Source organism: Solenopsis invicta, chromosome 1 (assembly GCF_016802725.1).
Source record: "Solenopsis invicta isolate M01_SB chromosome 1, UNIL_Sinv_3.0, whole genome shotgun sequence".
NCBI classification, from domain to species: Eukaryota; Metazoa; Arthropoda; class Insecta; order Hymenoptera; family Formicidae; genus Solenopsis; species Solenopsis invicta.
In genome coordinates, this window is record NC_052664.1 from 18,836,017 (window position 1) to 18,855,684 (window position 19,668).

The window sequence follows — 19,668 nt, forward strand, 5'->3', positions numbered from 1 at the left end:
AAACTAAAAGAATTAACCAAAAATAAACTTTTTATTTAAAGCAAGTATTTTTAATTCAAAATTATTCGGTAAGTTTGTTCTTTTTAGCTAAAGTTGGCGACTCTGCTTTTCTATTTTTTTCTCTTAAACCGCTCAAACGTGAAGCTCAAAAGAACAAACCTAAAATGGCGCAAAATGGCGTTACAATTTTCTATTTATTTTGACATGTTATATTAATTATAAAAACAATATCAAATGAGAAATTAAAGAAATGTTAAAGCAAGTAGAAGAATATTTTACTGGAAGTGACAATTACGCAGTGCGATGCGCTAAGGCGTTACCCTTTTCTCTCTCCTCAAAAACGAAACGACCATATTGACTTATTTGAGGTTAGGTCGAACACAAAATAAACATAATGTAAGTAATAAATGAAAATTAAAGAAAAATTATGGAAGTTTTTCTACAAGACACAAACACAGGAGTTCATTCTGTTCCTTTGTTTGATATTCAGTGAGAGACAAAGACAGAATGACTCCTGTGTCGATTTGTATCTATTATTGAAAAGTTTCCTACATAAGTTTTCCAGAAATGTCAACAGAAATATCAATGTTTAGTATCTTTTTACAGAAACTGTCGTAGACATCGAATAAATCTTTTACCATTTTCTGCCTTTCTTGAAAAAAAAAGAAAAAAAAAAGAAAATTGACAATGGGAATTCCTGGTTTAACAACATACATATCAAACGATTCAGATCGTTACCTCGAATATTATATGCTACACGATTGTTATTTAGTAATCGACGGCAATAGCGTGTGTTGTCAATTATATACCTGGCACGCGAGATGTAACTGCGCCTTTGGTGGCGATTACGACAAGTACGCGCAATGCGTGAGAGATTTCTTTGACAAACTCTTAAGGTGCAACGTTACACCATTGGTCTTGATCGATGGCGGCAGCGAGAACAAGAAGCTCAAGACTATTATATCTCGAACTAAACAGAAGATCGAGATTGGAACAAATTATACCTTGTCCTCCCAGCAAAGGACCAAATTTCTCCCTCTGCTTATGAGGGAGGTCTTTAAAGATGTGATGAATGAGAAGGGCATCAGATACGCGCAGTGCATATTCGAGGCAGACAACACCATAGCTGCGATAGCGCGCCTCCTCAAATGTCCGGTACTGAGCTACGACTCTGACTTCTATATTTATGGATCATTATACATACCATTTAATACGCTGGACACTGACATAGTGCCCAATCCAACGGGCACCGGTTACGTAAAGCGTTGCAAAATTTATTATGTTGAGAAACTCTTTCAAGTTTACTATGGATTGAATCAGTCCTTGCTGCCTCTAGCAGCAGTATTACTGGGGAACGATTATGTGAAGCAGCACATATTTAGAAACTTCTTCCGTCATTTGCCACGACAGGAAAGGCGGAGGTACAATAATGAACAACAACGGCGTATAGACATGACATTTCATTGGCTTCGTCGGCGCAGTTTGAACGAAGCTGTAATAGGGATATTAAGTAGATTACGAAAACGAGAACGAAAACGTGTATTAAACACAATAGAAATGGTAATAAATGGTTACATCGACGCACCACTGAGTATGTTACATACGCTAGGTATTCCTGAAATCTTTTCGAGGTCGAATATGCATAACAAGTCTAAGATATACAAGTTTGAGGGTGATATATACAATTTGACATTTGTTGACGAAAGAACAAATGAAACGGAACCGAGCGACGAGGAGGAAACGGAAGACAGAGAAGTGGCAAATATACTTGAAGAAAAGGAGTTGATTTCCGACGAGTCTCTGGTCAACAATTTGCCTCAGTGGTTTATTAATGAGTTTAAACAGAGCAAATTTCCATCCTATTTCATAGATCTAATAATAAGGAAGTTGTATATTTGTCCTACGCAAATCGAAGATCCTCTCTGTGTCTCTTCTATCATTGCAAGTTTAAAAATTATAAATGTCATTTATGGATTGTTGGTGTCAGGAGTCGAAGGAAGGAAAACTGGTATGGAATATATAACTAGAGTTGACAAAAATATAAAACGTTATCAATTGGAATACAGTGATAATATACTTGGCTGTAAACTACCACTGTTACTCAATCTGAGAGAATTACCCATTGTCATTAGAAAAGACATCTTGAACACCACTTTGACGATCTCTATTGCAAGATATATAAATGAAATTCCATTGAATTGGATGTTGTACATAGCAACCATAAAGTACTGGATAGATCAACAACAGGAGCCATCTAAATTCATTAGTCATATATACGCCTTATTGTTTGCATTATTATTTAACATAATAGATTATAAAATAGGCTTTTATAGAAGGCAAAGCAAATTTCATCAGAGATTTGATAGAACCCTAAACAATATTAAACATGAAAGAAGAACGAGAAATTATCAGCCACAGTATGCAGTTAATGCTACACTCGTAGAAGCAATTCATGAAGTTGACGCAGACGACTGTTTAATTGCGGCTGCATTCTTCATATCTAATTTCGAAATAAATCAGAAACTATATTCGCAACCGAAAAAATATAATATTTCAATTGTTCATAGTTTTGCAGAGTTTCAGAATTGCTTGAGACATAGTATGAACTTAAACGCACTATTGGGATATCCGTATGAACAAACTAAGGTTGCTAGTGTATACAATGGTACATTATTGTATAATCTCTGTACTAATTTTAAGAAACGTGACGACATTGAAGCTTATATCAATTTAATTTTGCAAGATTCCCCAAGTTTGTCACGTTTATTTAATGTACTTTTATTAAAAGTTAAACCTTTGCTGAATGCTGCATTGGAAAAGAAGACTCATAAATATAAGAAGCAAAAAACTAAAAGACATGAAAAGAAAGAGCATGTTACACAGGAAGAAAGTTGTGAAGAACAAAAGACAAATGAAAACAATAGTGAAGAATTCTACGATCTAAATAATCCTTTTTCTGTACTTGGTACCACATAGCATTAAACTTTTTATTGTACATGATTATACTGCATGTAATCTCTACAATTTACATGTTTTATATGTTTGTATATATTATATATTAATTTCTTTATGTACATACAGAATTTGTATTTTATAGAACGTAATATACAAGCGTGTTCAAAAAGATTTTACAATTATATTATAACATCAATATTAAATTTTCACGACCATGATTCTTAATTTAGAAAAAATCTAAATCTTCGCTATCAGTGTCATCGTTTTCAGAGGAATTCGCATAATCTCTTTGTTTCTGATGCGATAACGATCTTCTAAAACCTGATTGTTTCTTTCTTATATTAGGCAACTGATTATTCTAAATGAATAGCAAAAGAAAATGATTTTTATTATTTTGTATGATGCAAAGATTGATGTAAAAGGGAGGATCAACAAATGTATTACGTTTCTATATATTTCCCAGAATGCGCTTATCGCCGTTTTAACAGCATTAGCTTCTTGTCGTAAAGTTGGTATACAATATTGGTCTTCTCCATGTTTAGCAAGCAATCCAACACAAACGGCATACTTCAATTTTTCCTGTAATTCCTGCTCAAGAGTTTTGAAATCTGTTTCAACTGGATAATGTCTGTGTATATAATCTTTCAAATTTTTTAATTTAACAAACAGTTGACGTTTTTGTAACTCTTTTACAGCTGTACGTAGCATCTGCGGCGTTATTGGGATCTTTTCCATCTGTATACAAAATATGTTTTGTTAGAATGTTTTATGTTATTCATAAGTATATGTAAAAAATAGAAAGAAAGGAAAAATGTATATTTTCTTTTATTACAATAAAAATGTGAATATACCATAATCAATATTGATAATTAAAAAAAAAAAACGGTAAATATGTTATAATTAAGATTCATAGTAAAATCTTTTACTGACAAAATATCTTCCTGATGAAATTTTTATAAAAGAGTATAAGGATTTATTGTTAACATACATCAAATAATTTTATAATATTTAAACTTGTAATACTCGATGCATATACTAATGCTATTAGTAGTATGGATTTGATATAGCTATATATAATTTTGACAATTGGATGACATAATTTATTAATTTAACCTAACCGACAATGGCAATAACCAATAACTCGTAAAGTATCCATACAAATGCCTTCTTACACGAAGTTGCATGCATATCGAAGCATGAATGTGTTCTGCACATTATACATCATTCTTGATTATTTGATAATATTTTGATACCTGATGAAAATTTAATCAAAATTTTTAATTAATATAATTTTCCAGAATTTTTGCATAATTTTATAATTTTAGAAAATTTCTCATTTATTTTAATACAAAGTAGAACACTTCAGAAATACTGAGAGAGAGTCATCTTTTATTAAAATTTTTCATGTATGAGAATTCTGAAATATTTTAAGATTGCTCATTCTATAATTTTTAAAAAATATTTTAAACTTTTTCAGATTTTATAAGATTTTTTCAAAAATTATAGAATAAACAATCTTAAAAATCTTAGTATATTTTAGAATTCATACATTTGAAGAATTTTGTAAGATTTTTTTAACATTTTTAAAAAACGTTCTAAGTAAAAAAAACTGAGAAATTTGAATAAATTATATAATAATAATAATATGTATGTATGAATATATGCCCTGGTAAAAATTTTTTTTAGAACTACATATATTACACACTCGGAATATCTTGTGCAATTACAGATATTGCAACAAATTATATTAACCGAAAGGTCTCAAATGGGAAGCATATACTTTGTGAGTAAATTAATCGAACAGGTAGTTATGAATCTGCAGTCAAAATCTGGTTGAATTTATTGTCTGCCTATAAATTAGCATTTGCTATCTGAGACAATAAATTACAATTATATTAAATGCGCTTCTTAAATGGTTCAATTCTTTAGTTATAGTACACATGTATACGTTATATACAATTTATATGCATATTTAGTCTGTACTTGTGTGTATATATTTTTTCTTTTGCGTGTATATAATAAATTAGCAGCATTAATTAATATTTTAACAAATATGTATTAAAAAAAGTTCTCTCTCTTATAATTCAAGAATTTACAGTCAATAAAATATGATTGCAATATAGGAACAAAAAAAAAATATATATATATAAACGATGATCAGATAAAATTATTTTTAACGTACAATTAAAAAATATTAATATTATAAATATATCAAAAAACTTTTTGACAAATTATTTGTTTCTATATGTTTTATATTATTTTTTTAAATAAGTCATTTGCATATAATTTGTAACAAGAAAATTTATCTTTATAATATACACATAATTAGGTAACTATATGTCACAGAATGATTTATTAAACTATACTATTTTATTGAATTTAGTTTCCAAAAATTACATAAATATGTTTATTGATTAAAAAAAATTATATTATGTCTGATGCAATGTCAAGCAAACTGGATAAATTTTTTATATGTATATATACATAAGTCCAATGCTATTACTATATTATAGAGATATCACATGACAAGCTTAGCGGTAAATAAAATATCAAATATCATAAGCTTTCTATATCGGAGTTTTAGAGAAAATTTTTATCTAAATACAACATCTTGGCGCAAATTACCAATGTAAATAAAACAGTTTAACTTTTCTGTCAATGTATGGTACTTCCGCCAGTGCACCGAATACTCGGTGCACTGACGAAAAGATGGCAAATTTTACATAGACAGAAAGGAGATTATTATAAATTTGATATCACATCAGAATTAAATTATATATATACAATACACTCTTACATAATATATTAATACATATTTAAATATAGTGGAACTTACAATAAATTAGTTTCAAAAGTGACATCCGAACAATATTTTTACAATTACGTGATTATATTACAATTTGGTACTGGCTGATTGCAATAAAAATTATATTAGTAATTCGAGAGAACTATTACAACACCCGATATTATTCTTAAGCACCCTATATACAATATAAGCTCATATAGATTGTTAGTTCCTGTACTTAAATTTCTTTATTTTTGCACCTATAACAAAATACCATTGCACTGGATCTAACATATAGAATTTCTAATATATATTTTCTCTTAATATCTTATTCCTATATCGACAAGAATGTTTTATAGTGTTCTGGAATAAAAATTATATTTCTTCTGCGCGCGAAATAGTTTACTTCACCGTGAAATACCGACACCACACGCCGAGAGAATTTTAGGACATAGAAAAACAAGTGATACATTAATTCAAATAACAAGTGTAACATAAAAGATATGAAGAATAATCTTATTAAATCCCTCAACCCTTAGTGGGACTATTCCATATGTTCACAAAATATTGCACGGAAAATACGATAACAATAATAAGTATAGTATCCACAAAGCTCTTAAACATATTTATATTATGATGCTGTTCACCAGATTCTCTTTGTTTCCTGACAACTTGTTCTACAATCTGTTGTATACGATTCAATTTCTCGCCGTGTTCTATCGATTGATGCTCTATTCCTTTCATTATGTCAATTAATCTAAAATGAATATATTTATATTTATGTACTATCAAAGATTATAGTTTATAAATTTTATGTTTTTTTTTACTATAAAGTTAATATTTATAATACTTTTGTATCATATTTTTATGTTCTTACCTAGCAGTCGAACGTCTTCTTTTTCCTAAGGATTGACTAGAATCTGTATGTGCCTCTGCAGATGAGCTCCCAGAATCATGAGTTTCTGCCAAAGGCATATTATTTGATAGCTGCCTCTTAGAAGATTTGAGCACTGACAAGGAGGAACGTGATTCAGCTTGTAATAATGGAATCTGTAATGATTTGTCTAGATAATTAATCTAGGTAATTAATCAGATTTAAATGCATGAATTATATATTTCAAAAACTTTATTCGTGGTTAATGAAGTGCTAATGTAATGTTTCTTATGTTCAAAATCTAGATAAAAATCTTTCTGGAACCATGTTTTGTTTTTCTTATTAGTTGTTTAGTACTTAAATTATCTGAACAAACGTTTTCTAGAGATTATAGTGAGCTTGTGTATTCATTGCAGCGCAAATAACAGTAAATTTAAATAATTTTCCCTTCTCCTTTATAGTTATATATAGATACATCATACAGGAAATCTTAATTATTTGCTAAAAAATGTAATAAATAGCAAAAAGCATTCTTTCTAACACAATTTTTCATAATTATAAATGTATATTGTGTATTATATACTTTTAGTATAACCTTCCAAGATATATATTTAAAACTTACTTCGAATAATAATTTTAGATTTGTATAGTGTTGCAATCGTGTAATGGAATCTTAAGAAATAATTGCACAAAAGTAACTTTAAATTAATTAATTTATATAATAATAACATAATGTTACACCAATGTAAACTACAAGAGAGATGAGTGAAACAAGTTTATTAAAAATATCAGAGTTGTATACAGTCTATTCAAATCCATTGGTAGCAAATCGAATAAAGCAGTATAACATGCAGTTGTTCAATAGTACTGCTGGAGAAAATAGACACACAAAGCGATTAAAGTAATCATTACTTATACAAATGTGTACCAAATGTTAAAGCAGCATGCATAGTGCAACTAAATCTTATATCGCTGTACCTGTGATTGTGGTTCAGTAGAAACAATACTACCAGTACGCATAATAGGTGTTTTATGTCTAGTTTTTGTGCGCACTATATAATTCTCTTCATATTGTATTACATCGTTTCTTGGATCCCATGGTCTTACATCAGCATGCCGATAAACCCAATTTCCTGTTATAATATCCTAATAAAACCAGAAAAAGTTGAAAATTATTTTGCAAATATTAATATATGCGATAATATTTAACAGTAAATATTAAAATTAAATATAAAAGCGATATACATGTATATCGTACTTGAACAAAGTATTTTGGAATCCATTCTTGTCCTAAATTTTTCCGTTCTTTAGCCCGTTCTCTTTGTGCTTCTTCAAGTCGAGTTTTAGCTTCAGTAGCAGCAACCTGATCATCCCTATTAATGGCGTGTGTAACAGCCAACCACAATTTTTCGCTTTCCCACGCTCCCTGATGTTCCAAAGGAACAGTAAATTTCTTTAATCTTTTTTTACGTACTTCCGGAGTTGGATTGAAGAAAACATTTTCTTGCTGCAAAGTAAAATATATTATTTATATAGTATAAAATTACACTGACACAAAAATTGATTTTTTTTTCAAATACCAAACCAGTTATAATATGACAATACATAAAAATAGTCCATTTTTGCAATTTTAATTACAAATTTTTCAAAATTGTAATAGTGCAATCTAAACAGCAAATTCGTATTTAGCATTCAAAAAATCTACAAAATTAGTCTTGTTCTGATATTTTTTATGCCACTGTGTTATTGATTAAAGTAACATTTAAGTTTATCTTACTCCTGTCCGTTTGTCCGTTATTGAGATCAATCCATCCCAGTATCCTGAGATAGTAGCTAAAGTTTCTTTTCCTAGGCGTATTCGTCCCACAACTTGATTCATTAATTCAGCGCCACCAAGAAACGGCTGAAAATATTATTCTTATCACATATTTTTACTTAACATTTTTTAAATCCAATTAATATGATTAAATGTCACTATAACATGTACGATATAAATTAAAATTTCATTGTAGCTTTTTTAACTATATCACGATTTCATTAATATTTATACTCTATATATAAATGTATTCTGATAATTATACAAGAGCATCATAATATATTTATTTGTTACCTTAAGTTTAAATTCTAATTCAGTATGATAGCCGGTTTTCTCGCATATTATGTTTATTTTTCCACCGAGTTCCATAGACAACGTCCCCATAAGAATGCCTTTGCAATGTGCATAAGGAATTGTCATTGTATAATCTTCACCTCTCGGCAGCATCGTTAATATAGCGATACCATCCAAAACTGCGGAGGTAGAATTTCCTGCAAAACATGTGTATAATAATGCCACTATTTTATATATATATATATATATATATATATATATATATATATATATGCCACTATTTTATATATATATATATATTAAATAAATTATTTACCATAAAATTTAGATTTTGCAATAATCGTTGCGCTAATAGTAAAACCATCTTGGCGATTTGTCACATAAAATCCTGAGATAGGTGGATGATGCGATAACTAGCAAGAACATAGACACAAGTGTATTAAGATTAAAAATACAATACTCTAATTTATAAAAAAAATTAATAAAAAATGGCTATATACAAATTGATAAAGAAAATATGTTATTGAAGTTTAGATGAAGAATTTTAGAACATTATAGCAATCTGCGTTATTACTTGTTCGGCTAAATAGAATGTTCTTGAACCATTAGGATGTTGCCAATAGCAGCGGAATGTTTCGCCCAAAAGCGGATTATATGGCTTTTTCAAACCTTGTGGTTTCTTGTAAAATCCCGACAAGTACCATTTCACTACGGCTTTCATACGTGTAAACGCATCATCTTCCAATACTGCTCTGTAAAATGACATAAAATTCATGATAAAAAAAATGATGATTACTTATTGTATGTATCCAAACAAAAATCATGTGTAGATGTATTACTATGTTTTACTAACTGGGATAGTAAATCGGCGTGATAATACGAATCGGCCAATTTTTCTAGAAATGAACGTGATTCCAGAATAAAAGTTGGCAATACAACTTTAGATAGATCCATGCCAGGACGAACTTGTTTCATTAAGAACCATATCAAAGATTTTTGCTCTTCTTGCAGCTCCGCAACGACTTCACCGGCCTGTTAATTAATAATAATATAGTTATTACAGCAAAAATAAATGCAGAATATATAAAATTACATATTCATGACAAAATGAAAATAATTCAGGAGTAAAAGAAACTTTTGTGAACAACAGAATACAATGAATTTTGAATATCTTGTTATAAAAATTTATTCTAATTAAGAATTACTGTGTAAATTAATGCTTACTGTTCCAAGAACTTCATTTTCATTAGATACATATGGTGTCTCGGTGATTGGCTCTGACGATTGATCTTCCTTGGCCGATGCCTCAGACTCGCTGTCCGATGCACTGATTTCAGCATCAGCTGCTACTCCATTCTCCGGCTGACTAATATCGTCCAGGTCTGTATGCGAGGTGTACACAGGATCTAGCGTTACTACTTGACGGGTATCATACTCTAAGACATGTACAGAAGGAATAGTCATGCGACGTGCTGGGAAAATTGATGGGTGAGATGCAGAAGTGGAACATGAAGAACCAAATGGCTGATCATCGTCACCATCTGGTTCCTCATTGGGAATTGAAGACACAACGTTTTCTTGATCTATTCCAGGTGTGGGAGATCGGTCAAGCAAGAATTTTTCCCAATAAGCAACTGCATGACAAAGATGTTGAAACATTGGAGTTGGAGAAGGACAAACGCTTCTCAGATCTTGAGTCATAGTAGGTGAGAGTGGTTGTGGATAAGATAACAAGCGTCTTTGAGGCGTTGTAGGCGTTCTTGGGGCATAGCAACTTAAATATGCTGTTGGTGCAAGAAGCAAGATAGCAAACAAATAAAAAGAGAAAAGTAACAGCAAACGATCATTATTAATGCAATTTAAATATCTATGATGTTAATTTTCAAGATCTTAAAATTTGAACACACAGAAATATAAAAGTATTTCTGCACTAAATATTCCAATATAAATCTGTCAAATTTTAACAGCAGATTCTTCGAATAATTTTTAAATTATTTTTGTTGTGTATGGCACCAATAAATTTTTGAATTAAACTCGAAAATCATTTTTAATAAATTAAAAATAGCAAAGAGATATCAACATTTTATTTTTTATTTAGTTTTAATTTCAAAAAATCAAACTTTAATGCATTGTAATTTTGGTTATTCTAACAATTAACGTTTAAAATGAAAACAGCAGCAAAATATGATCAAATGTCAAAATCTCATAAAAAAAATTAATCAATTTATCATAGAATCAATTGCTACACTTTTGTACAATAAGGAGAAAAAGAAAGATGTTAAGTTATATTTATATTATATACACAATTATGTAGAAAATCTTACATGTGATTAAATTATTGTTTTGTGCAATTTTTTGGTTATATAAAACTTATATAAAAGAAAGTTATTTGAAATTAATTACTTTTATCAATAGGGGTGCAAATTGACAAATCACTATGCATAATTCACAGATTGTACTTCTTGTACATACTACTCTAATTATTAAATGCCTTTATAAATCCAATTCTCTATTTATACTGTTCTATCAAAAATATCGATTGCCGATTTTCCTTCTTTTATTTTATATAAAAACTTCAATATGTGCAAATGTATTATATTTAAATGTCAATAATGTTATTATGTTTATATTTATTATATAGCTTTATATTTTAGTCATTATAATTAAAACACATTTGCATTTTGTGCAACAATCACAATAAATTGCGATTGTAAATGCAAATTTTTATCACATTAATATATACGAGATGTTCTCAAAATCGAACTTAGAATAAATATTTCCTTAATAAAAATAAGGCATTCATAATTAAAGTATATTAAAAAATAGATAATAAAATTCCAGAATATTTTTTTATGGAACAATTGATTTCAAATTACTCTGTAGATGAAAAAACATGCGAAAAATTTAGAAAATCCTATATTTATCGTCTTATCTAATGTGGTGTTGGAAATTTCATTTTATAAAAGTTTCATCTAAACAGAAGATATTTTACTCTTATTGCAAATTACATTTAAATATCTTTTAAAATATTCTGAATAGGAAGCTGTGTCAATGATACTGACCATGATCATCAAAGTGCTTTTCATAATCAGCCTCGCTCCATTGAGTTTCATGAGTGGTGGTTGCATCGTGTGGTAAAGGACGCGGTAATGCGCTTGTTGAGCGCACTATTAACGAAGAACAACGTAACGACAATTCAAGTGCATCCAACCAACATTTGCCTGCCGCTTGGGACGGTGCTCGAAAGATTAAGTAAGATGTTGGTAAAGGTTGTACAACGGCACCTAAAAAATATCAATTTGTTTATAATTATAATGCTAAAATTGTACGTCGTGTATATAGCTATATTACTAAATTAGATTAGATATTATCTATTAAAATATTGAATAAAAATAAAACTGCTACATAAGAGCAATATATGCATAATGTATATAAGAGTTATGTACCAATAGCTTCTTTTTCTGGTCCTCGAGGGGCCCATATAGATTGTTCCAAAGGATGAAACACTTTAAAACAAAATCCATCTTTCTTACTCGGACGTTCTATAACTTGACATGTATTGAGTAGAACCGTTCCCACCCAATGGTTACTCTGTTAACGAATATATAATCAAACGATATCATAAAGGTACGGAGGGTACAGTTGAAAAAGGAAAGATGAAAAAAACAAACCTTTGTTTTTGGACTTTTGTACAACAGCAATAATCCAGGTTTCAGAATACACCATAACTTGGTCCAACTTTTCAATGTGCCGCGAACTTTTAACCAATCACTCATGACAATAACGGTTGGATCTTTGAAAGAGCTTAAAAGTTCGTTAGCTACTCGTTTCTTTTCCATTCGATAGTTTTTTCTCTGAGCTTTATACGATTCCTTCCGCGTTAATTTGGAAGTATCCAACGACTAAAAATATCATAAAAACACGTTATTCACTTAAAATTCATATTTAAATTAAGATAGAATATCTCATATTTCAAATAATAAAAATGCAAGATAATAAATTACAGTATAACCAAAAAGAAAAGATACCATAAAAAATAAATAAAAGAGAATAAATTTTTATATTACATAATTAAAAAAAATATTTTTGAATACAATCTTGCATCAAATTTATAATTTTTCTCAATGAAACTTGCAAAATCTATTCTTGACAGATTAACTTTCAAGATAAATGTCTCAATAAATTATATGTAAAAAAAATAGGGAATTATTTACCTTCTCTGATAAATTATCCATTTTTTGACTACCTTCGCCCGCAGAGATTCCTATAACATATGTAACTGTATATTATTTTTCCTTGTAATTATACGTTGTATAGCCGTAATTATCACAGATGCCAAATTAAAATATGTACGTAGAGTTTATTCTTAAAAAAATTTTTAATTTTAATATATGTATATATATACATACATACATACATACATACATACATATATATATATATATATATATATATATATATATATATATATATATATACACATATTGATAAAAAAGTTTATTTTTTATTACATTATTTTATTATGTTATTATATTATAAATACTTTTGATTTACATAATAATTTAAGCATTTAAAATTAAGATTAGTATTGCATTAGTTTATACACGCAATGTACCTAATATATAATGAAATTATATATTTCATATACTATATGTATATGTACACTTTTAATTTATTAACATACATATAATTTAAAAATATAATTTTTAATAAATGGACATGTTAATGATTCTTATTATAAAATGAAACTTAATCATAATGAATGATTTAAAATAAAAGATAAGACAAAATTAAGTATTATGCTTATTTTCCATTTTTAGAGGAAAATAATGCATATTTACACATAATGAAAATAAACAAAAATTACAACACTCTTTACATAAAACAAAAGAAATTGCAAATAAATACACATTATTCCAAATTAAGCTTAGATAAATGGAATTCTATATATATGTATATGTATTCACGCATTCATTTAACTAGAATAGTATAAAGTAACACAGACATTACTTTTACTACGCCATAATTAAACAAATCAAGATAAACGGTTATTTTATAATCCAAATATTTTTTTCAGGCAATATTTAATTTATTCAGTATTTGTTCTGGATAACAACTTAATGAATATTTTATTATATACATTTCACATATTTAAAATAAATAAATTTATAAAATGTTTCACAAAAAAGAAATATAGAACAGTAATATTCAATAATGTATAATAAAATTTATTATCTTGATTTGTGTTCCGAATATATCACAAATGAATTATATTTATATTAAATTATCCATTCTTACTGTTTAAATATTCGACTTTTGAATCATATAAAAGTCAGAGATCTTCGAAAAATTATTATTATTATTGCATTAAATTGTATTCGTTATTATATTTAAAGATGTATAATAAGTTTTGCGCGATTTGCATCGAATCTCGCTAATACGTATTAATAATTCTGGATTAAATTAAATTTTTACTTTTACAATTTAGATTATGTGATCTAATTACAGATTTAAACATAATTACTTAAACATAAAAAATTTTGATGTATCAATTTTCAAAGATACAAACTGATTAAGTATTATTGCAACAAAAAAACATGCTTAAAAGAAAATATTCGCTACTTTACATAGAAAAATATTTAATATTAAAAATTAAAATTTTTGTGGAAGGCAGCATGCAACGTTTTTACTAAAAAGATAAATACCATCTATCAGTCTAGAAAAGTATAATTAAATGACGCAAACCTTGTGACGAAACAGCTCATACAATACAAAAACATTTGTATTATTGCGTCACTAAGTTATATAATAAGATCAATGTATATGCACTTTTATATCAATCATGATACATATTAATTAAACATTTTTGCGTATCTGAAGCTTATCTTATAAGCATTTGAAGTGCAGATAATAAGCATTAAATGATATTGCTATATGTAGCCGAAAATTCGTAAAGAAAGTTGCATGTAAAATGAAACGCAAACACAAACGTATATAAAAGAGTTATATAAGCTATATAAGCCATACATGATTTTTAAATTTTTCTAGCGTATATGCGTCTATTACGTTGCAAAAATAAAAGTATATAACGCTAATCAAGTTTGGGAAGCTACTTGTAACTGGTAAGAATTATCCCAAACTATAGCAATATAATGTATTATTTTCGAAAATATTTCTAGATTTATACCTGGAGAAACTGGAGGTGCACCGGCTGTAATATTTACGCTTGTCGAAAGAGACTCAGTTGATGGAAGTTTAGGTAATGGTGCAGACTGTGCTTGGATGCTGCTTCTTCGAAGTTGTCGTTCCGCTGGTTCTACATATTTAGCACTTATTCAATTGCACTCAATATTTATTATCACATCTTACGTCACATTAAAAGTAGGAAACCGTTTCTCAAAGAACTATTCAGTGATTAGTCGATAATAGACAGCCAGAATTTTTTTTCTACTTTACAAACAGCAGGTAATAACAACATGTAATAATAGAAGTAACATCGCAACATTGTTTTCCTTTGTGTGATGGACGAAATGATAGTTGATAAAACGCGTGATTGTCTGCAGTTGAATGAGAGGTATTGCATGTTTGTCTATTTTGTTGCGTATATGTATGCTATAAAAAAGGAAAGAAAATATGCATGCTCAATTTATACATGCACGATAAAAAAAACATGCTTCAACTTTATTGCTACATGCAACTGAGAAAATTACATACCAAATATACATATACAAAAAGAATCTCAACATTAGCCGCAAAATAATACAGTTAATAATAAATATATCATATTATAATATCAATGTGTTGCAAGATATACTACAGTGTACATAAATTATTAGTAAAAATCGTCTAGACACATTCGTAGAGTTTTTTCTAAACATAGTTTTCATACTACGCTTTTTTTTTTTTATTATTGTTTTTACATGTATTGTATATGTGTTTTGTATACGGAGTAACAAAACAACAATGTTTATAAGAGATTACGTGTTAAATGTTATTCAGTATTGATTGAATCTTCGCATTTCATCCAAGAATTCATAACGGTCGATGTAAAATCATGTCAATTGTCCTCATTGTATATTGCAAGACAAAACCGTTAGAAAAGTGGGTCATAAAGCATGAGTTATTATCCATAACAAACTACAGTGCTTGTAGCAGTAGGGATTCTTACTATAATATGAGAATGGTTTGTTACACTCTCAAGTATTGATTTCCATTTTTCCAACAGTCAAACGTGCTACAGTATGTATTTCATTCATATTAATAAGCTGCCATAACTGTACCTCTGATAGATCTTTATTGTCAAGATTATTGAGCATTTTCATACATGAAGTATGTTACAACATGGAGACACGCAAACTATATACATAAATCATTTTATAAACATTTCATAATAAATATTATTTAAAAATAAATAATAATAATAATTGTTATATTGTACTAAACATATTCTTCACTTGGTGTTGAAGGTGTTGAATGTTATACATATATATATATATATATATATATATATATATATATATATATATATATATATATATATATATATATATAACTTTTATTTCTCTCAATTTTTAAAAGTTATTGAAATATTTAAAAAAATATGTGTGAGGCTTGATTGATTGTGTTATCACAAAAATTAATACACCATCAGAAAAACCCGTGCATTCATAAATAATAAACTCTAACACATAAATACTCTAGCCTGTGTATATAAATATAGACTTTACATAAACGTAAAAAAGTTGTATGTAATTTATGAGTGTTACATAAATCTATTAGATCTTAGAACATTAATAACAGGCAAGAATTCTGCAGAAACATGCCGCAATTACAGCTATTTTCATAATTGATGTGGTTCAAATGTCAATGACAATGCTCTTAAAATAGTTTCATAAAGTTCATAATAGACAATGAGGTAAAATGGGCCAATTTGGGATCCATGAAGTAACAAGTAAAAACGATATGCCTTTTTGTAGTTTTCCAGCCACTGAGTCAGATTCTCTGACCTTCAATAAACTTAATTTATGGGAAAATATTAAAATTAGCATATAAAATAATGTAAAGCTATTAAGTATAAAAGAAGTTATTATAAAAATGGTACATTAATAAAAGTGTAAAACTAGTAAAATAAGCATCGAGCAAAAATTTAAATAGAAACAATACAAGTGAAAAAGATTTTGGTCAAAGCAGATCTTGGTGCTTCAAAATATTTTTTGCACAAATCTTACATTTTCCTGTAGTAAAATCCTAGTAGATACAGTTATGTGTTCACTATATAAATAATAGTCATAAGTTTCAGTATCATATTTTATATAATATAAAAGTTGCAGCAATGTTGTAGTTATATTATAATTTCACCCCTTTTCAAAAAACAATGATGATGGTATATTTCACGTTATTATAATTAATTACTTTTGCAAAACATCTATATAGGTCTGTTTAAAATCTATATATTGAAGTATCGCATACTTGTTATATAAATAATACGTAGCATTTGCACATTTATATTATATAAAAGAAAGCAATAGATAGTATAATTATGATATAAATATCACAAAATATTTGCTATACAAAATATTATGTCCAAATTATCCGGCACTTACAAATTGTGTCAACTGGGATACTACAATAGAATATAAAATATATTCAAGAACAAGTACTTGAAAGATAGGGAACAATAGGGAACAATAGTGTTCTCAAGTGTCGTAGTCAAGATTTAAAACAGTTCCCATCGATAATTCCTTTGTCTTTAGATATTAATAATTTATTGACTTTTTTATCAAGCGGAATATGACCACATCAGAACATTAGCAAGAGAATACGAGTTAATACATAGTCGTGAAACTCAAGAATAATAATTTAGAGGTTTAATAACTTCATATGTTAATTTAAATACTTTTTCAGTAAATTAAATTTCTTAAGGGTTAAAATCAAATTCAAAAATGGCTCAAAAACTACAAAAAAAAATCTTACTTGCCGTTCCAGGGGCCAAAATCATCTTATTTTACCTCAATCTTTCTCTAAAAAATATACGCATAGTCTTTGTGTATTTTTTATGTACAATTACGAAATACAGTTCTTCTAACTTTGTATTTTTATTGTTCTTCTATTTCATATTTTTAACATAAAATAATTTATAATCTTGTATGTATATGGCTAAATGTGCTTCACAGCTGTTTCCAATCTGATAAGTTCTTATGAACTAATTACACCATCAAATAATTACACGGTTGTTATGAGTAATAAGTGACAGACTAACAAATAATAACTGACATCATTACAGCGTCTCATAATGAAATTGTTTACATCTTGGTACCATTACGTACTCGATTCCTAGACGGGGAAGCACAACACGCAACACAATAGGTCATAAAATAACACACTTACGACTGAGGGATCGGCTGACGTTCGGCGGTGTCATGGTCTTGAAGTTGTCCGTCGAACTTCCAACTGGCACTGATTGAGTCTCCGGCTGAAGGCGTTGATGCTCACCACCTGGCACGACAATCGGTTGCGAACTCATTGTAAAATCTGGGATCGACGGATCCGCGGCGTCAAGTTTCGATCAATTCGACCACAAGGACACGCGCTACATGCTTCCGTCGCGTCAACGTCGACGAACGTCAGTCGAGAATTCCGTCGAGATACAGCCGGACAATTCACGGAGAAGATGAACGACGGAGCATCGGAAAAGAACGTTGCGATCCACGCAACGTGTTTACCTCGTTTCGTCAACGCTCAACACGTTGTCCAACTGCGTGTACGTTACGCGAGACGTGGCGATCATGCACTCACGTCTTCGGACGGTCGACTCGCACGACGATAGACGTGTCAGTCCATCGCGGCGGCGAATTACGCGTCGCAGGCAATTAGCGCGCGCCGCGACGGCGCGACGGAGATACGCGGTACGCGGATGACGAGACGCGACATCGCGACGTGCTGCCGCTGCTGCTGCTGCCGGTGGCGGCGGCGGCGGCACCACCAGGACACTTGTGCGCTGCGCTGCTTCCGGGGAGCGGCACCGGTCCGTCGCCGATCTCACTCCCGCGGCGACTTCCGCCCGCGGATTTGCTGCGTGATTGCCGCGCGCAACGAAGCTAGATTGGATACGACGTCGCGACGACGTACGGACGGCCGCGAGGTGCGATCGCACCACACACCATCGATCTTACCCGCGCACAGTCCCTGAGGAGCGAGCGAGCGAGCGAGCGATCGAATAAGAAAACGAGACGGAGAATATGCGCGCGCGCGCGCGCGACTGCAACTGCACGCCAGTGCACGCCCGCCGCGACCCGCGACGACGATCGTAACAACGTGACGTGAAGCACGCCACAAGAGAGGATCTCGTTGATCTCGCTCACTCGACGAAGAGAAACTGCGCCTCGTCGTCGTGTGACGCGTTACCGACCATCCGATCCCACCGTACCGACGACGACTGCTCTCGAATCTCGATCCTTTTTTATTTCACGTCCACCGGTATGGATGAGTCTCTTTCACTCCTTCTCTCTCTCTCTCTCTCTCTCTCGTTCCTCGTGGCGCGTTTCGTTTAACGGACGGTCGAGCGCTTCGCTGGAATGTCCGGTATTTTTTTAAAGGCGCAACCGGCCGTGACCGATGACGTTTCGCGTTGTTCCGCGACTATATAGATTTTTCCGTGTGTATACACGGATCCCCGATTGAGCGGTTGCCTCCACGTCGTTATCGCGCTCCGCATCCGCCGTTTGACCTCTCTTGCTCTCTCACTCTATCTTTCTCCTCCTCCCTCTCTTTTTCTCCAGCTCTTCGTGAGGACCGATCGATCGCTAATACGTGTGAATTTTTAATAATCGCGACCGCACCCCACCTACGGTTATTCTAATATTAACTGACATCCACTTGAATGCTCGTTTCACCGCCTCCGCGCGCCTCTCGCATCCGCGTTGCAGAGTTTATCGCGATTTAAAA

At 30.5% G+C, this 19,668-nt stretch overlaps 3 protein-coding genes across 10 annotated transcripts; 1 reads left to right on the plus strand and 2 right to left on the minus strand.

Moving 5' to 3' along the window:
- The first annotated feature begins 70 nt into the window (after positions 1–70).
- Positions 71–3,125, plus strand: LOC105201148 (protein asteroid). Its single transcript, XM_011169055.3, has 2 exons — positions 71–396; positions 607–3,125. Exon 2 carries the CDS (start codon positions 688–690, stop codon positions 2,974–2,976), a length of 2,289 nt encoding a protein of 762 aa, XP_011167357.1. The 5' UTR covers positions 71–396; positions 607–687; the 3' UTR covers positions 2,977–3,125.
- On the minus strand, positions 2,969–3,711 carry LOC105201150. Its single transcript, XM_011169057.3, has 2 exons — positions 3,400–3,711; positions 2,969–3,313 (listed from the first exon to the last, which is right to left on the minus strand). The coding sequence occupies exons 1-2, from the start codon at positions 3,688–3,690 to the stop codon at positions 3,182–3,184; spliced, it is 423 nt and encodes a 140-aa protein (XP_011167359.2). The 5' UTR covers positions 3,691–3,711; the 3' UTR covers positions 2,969–3,181.
- A 1,592-nt stretch (positions 3,712–5,303) lies between these two features.
- On the minus strand, positions 5,304–19,363 carry LOC105201147 (oxysterol-binding protein-related protein 8). 8 transcript variants are annotated; one of them, XM_026132930.2, is made up of 17 exons: positions 18,112–19,363; positions 14,912–15,040; positions 14,470–14,481; positions 12,939–12,988; positions 12,396–12,626; positions 12,171–12,315; positions 11,787–12,008; positions 9,949–10,508; positions 9,578–9,756; positions 9,299–9,476; positions 9,041–9,137; positions 8,725–8,921; positions 8,392–8,517; positions 7,873–8,121; positions 7,593–7,760; positions 6,618–6,790; positions 5,304–6,497 (listed from the first exon to the last, which is right to left on the minus strand). In XM_026132930.2, the coding sequence occupies exons 1-17, from the start codon at positions 18,245–18,247 to the stop codon at positions 6,269–6,271; spliced, it is 3,081 nt and encodes a 1,026-aa protein (XP_025988715.1). In that variant the 5' UTR covers positions 18,248–19,363; the 3' UTR covers positions 5,304–6,268. The 8 variants fall into 8 exon arrangements, with proteins under 8 accessions (XP_025988715.1, XP_025988714.1, XP_025988718.1 ...); XM_026132929.2 differs by having other exon boundaries at positions 14,470–14,484; XM_026132933.2 differs by having other exon boundaries at positions 9,949–10,160; positions 14,470–14,484; positions 18,112–19,356.
- Between the last annotated feature and the right edge of the window lie 305 nt (positions 19,364–19,668).

Bases quoted from the DNA above. Each gene is read 5' to 3' on its own strand.
- LOC105201148 (XM_011169055.3), top strand. From the start codon at position 688: ATGGGAATTCCTGGTTTAACAACATACATATCAAACGATTCAGATCGT.
- LOC105201150 (XM_011169057.3), bottom strand. From the start codon at position 3,690: ATGGAAAAGATCCCAATAACGCCGCAGATGCTACGTACAGCTGTAAAA. The intron at 3,314-3,399 runs GTAATACATTTG...CTATTCATTTAG, and splicing joins TCTGGGAAATATATAGAAAC to AATAATCAGTTGCCTAATAT.
- LOC105201147 (XM_026132929.2), bottom strand. From the start codon at position 18,247: ATGAGTTCGCAACCGATTGTCGTGCCAGGTGGTGAGCATCAACGCCTT. The intron at 15,041-18,111 runs GTAAGTGTGTTA...CTAAATATGTAG, and splicing joins CGTCAGCCGATCCCTCAGTC to AACCAGCGGAACGACAACTT. The intron at 9,138-9,298 runs GTAATAACGCAG...TGTTCTTGCTAG, and splicing joins CATTCTATTTAGCCGAACAA to TTATCGCATCATCCACCTAT.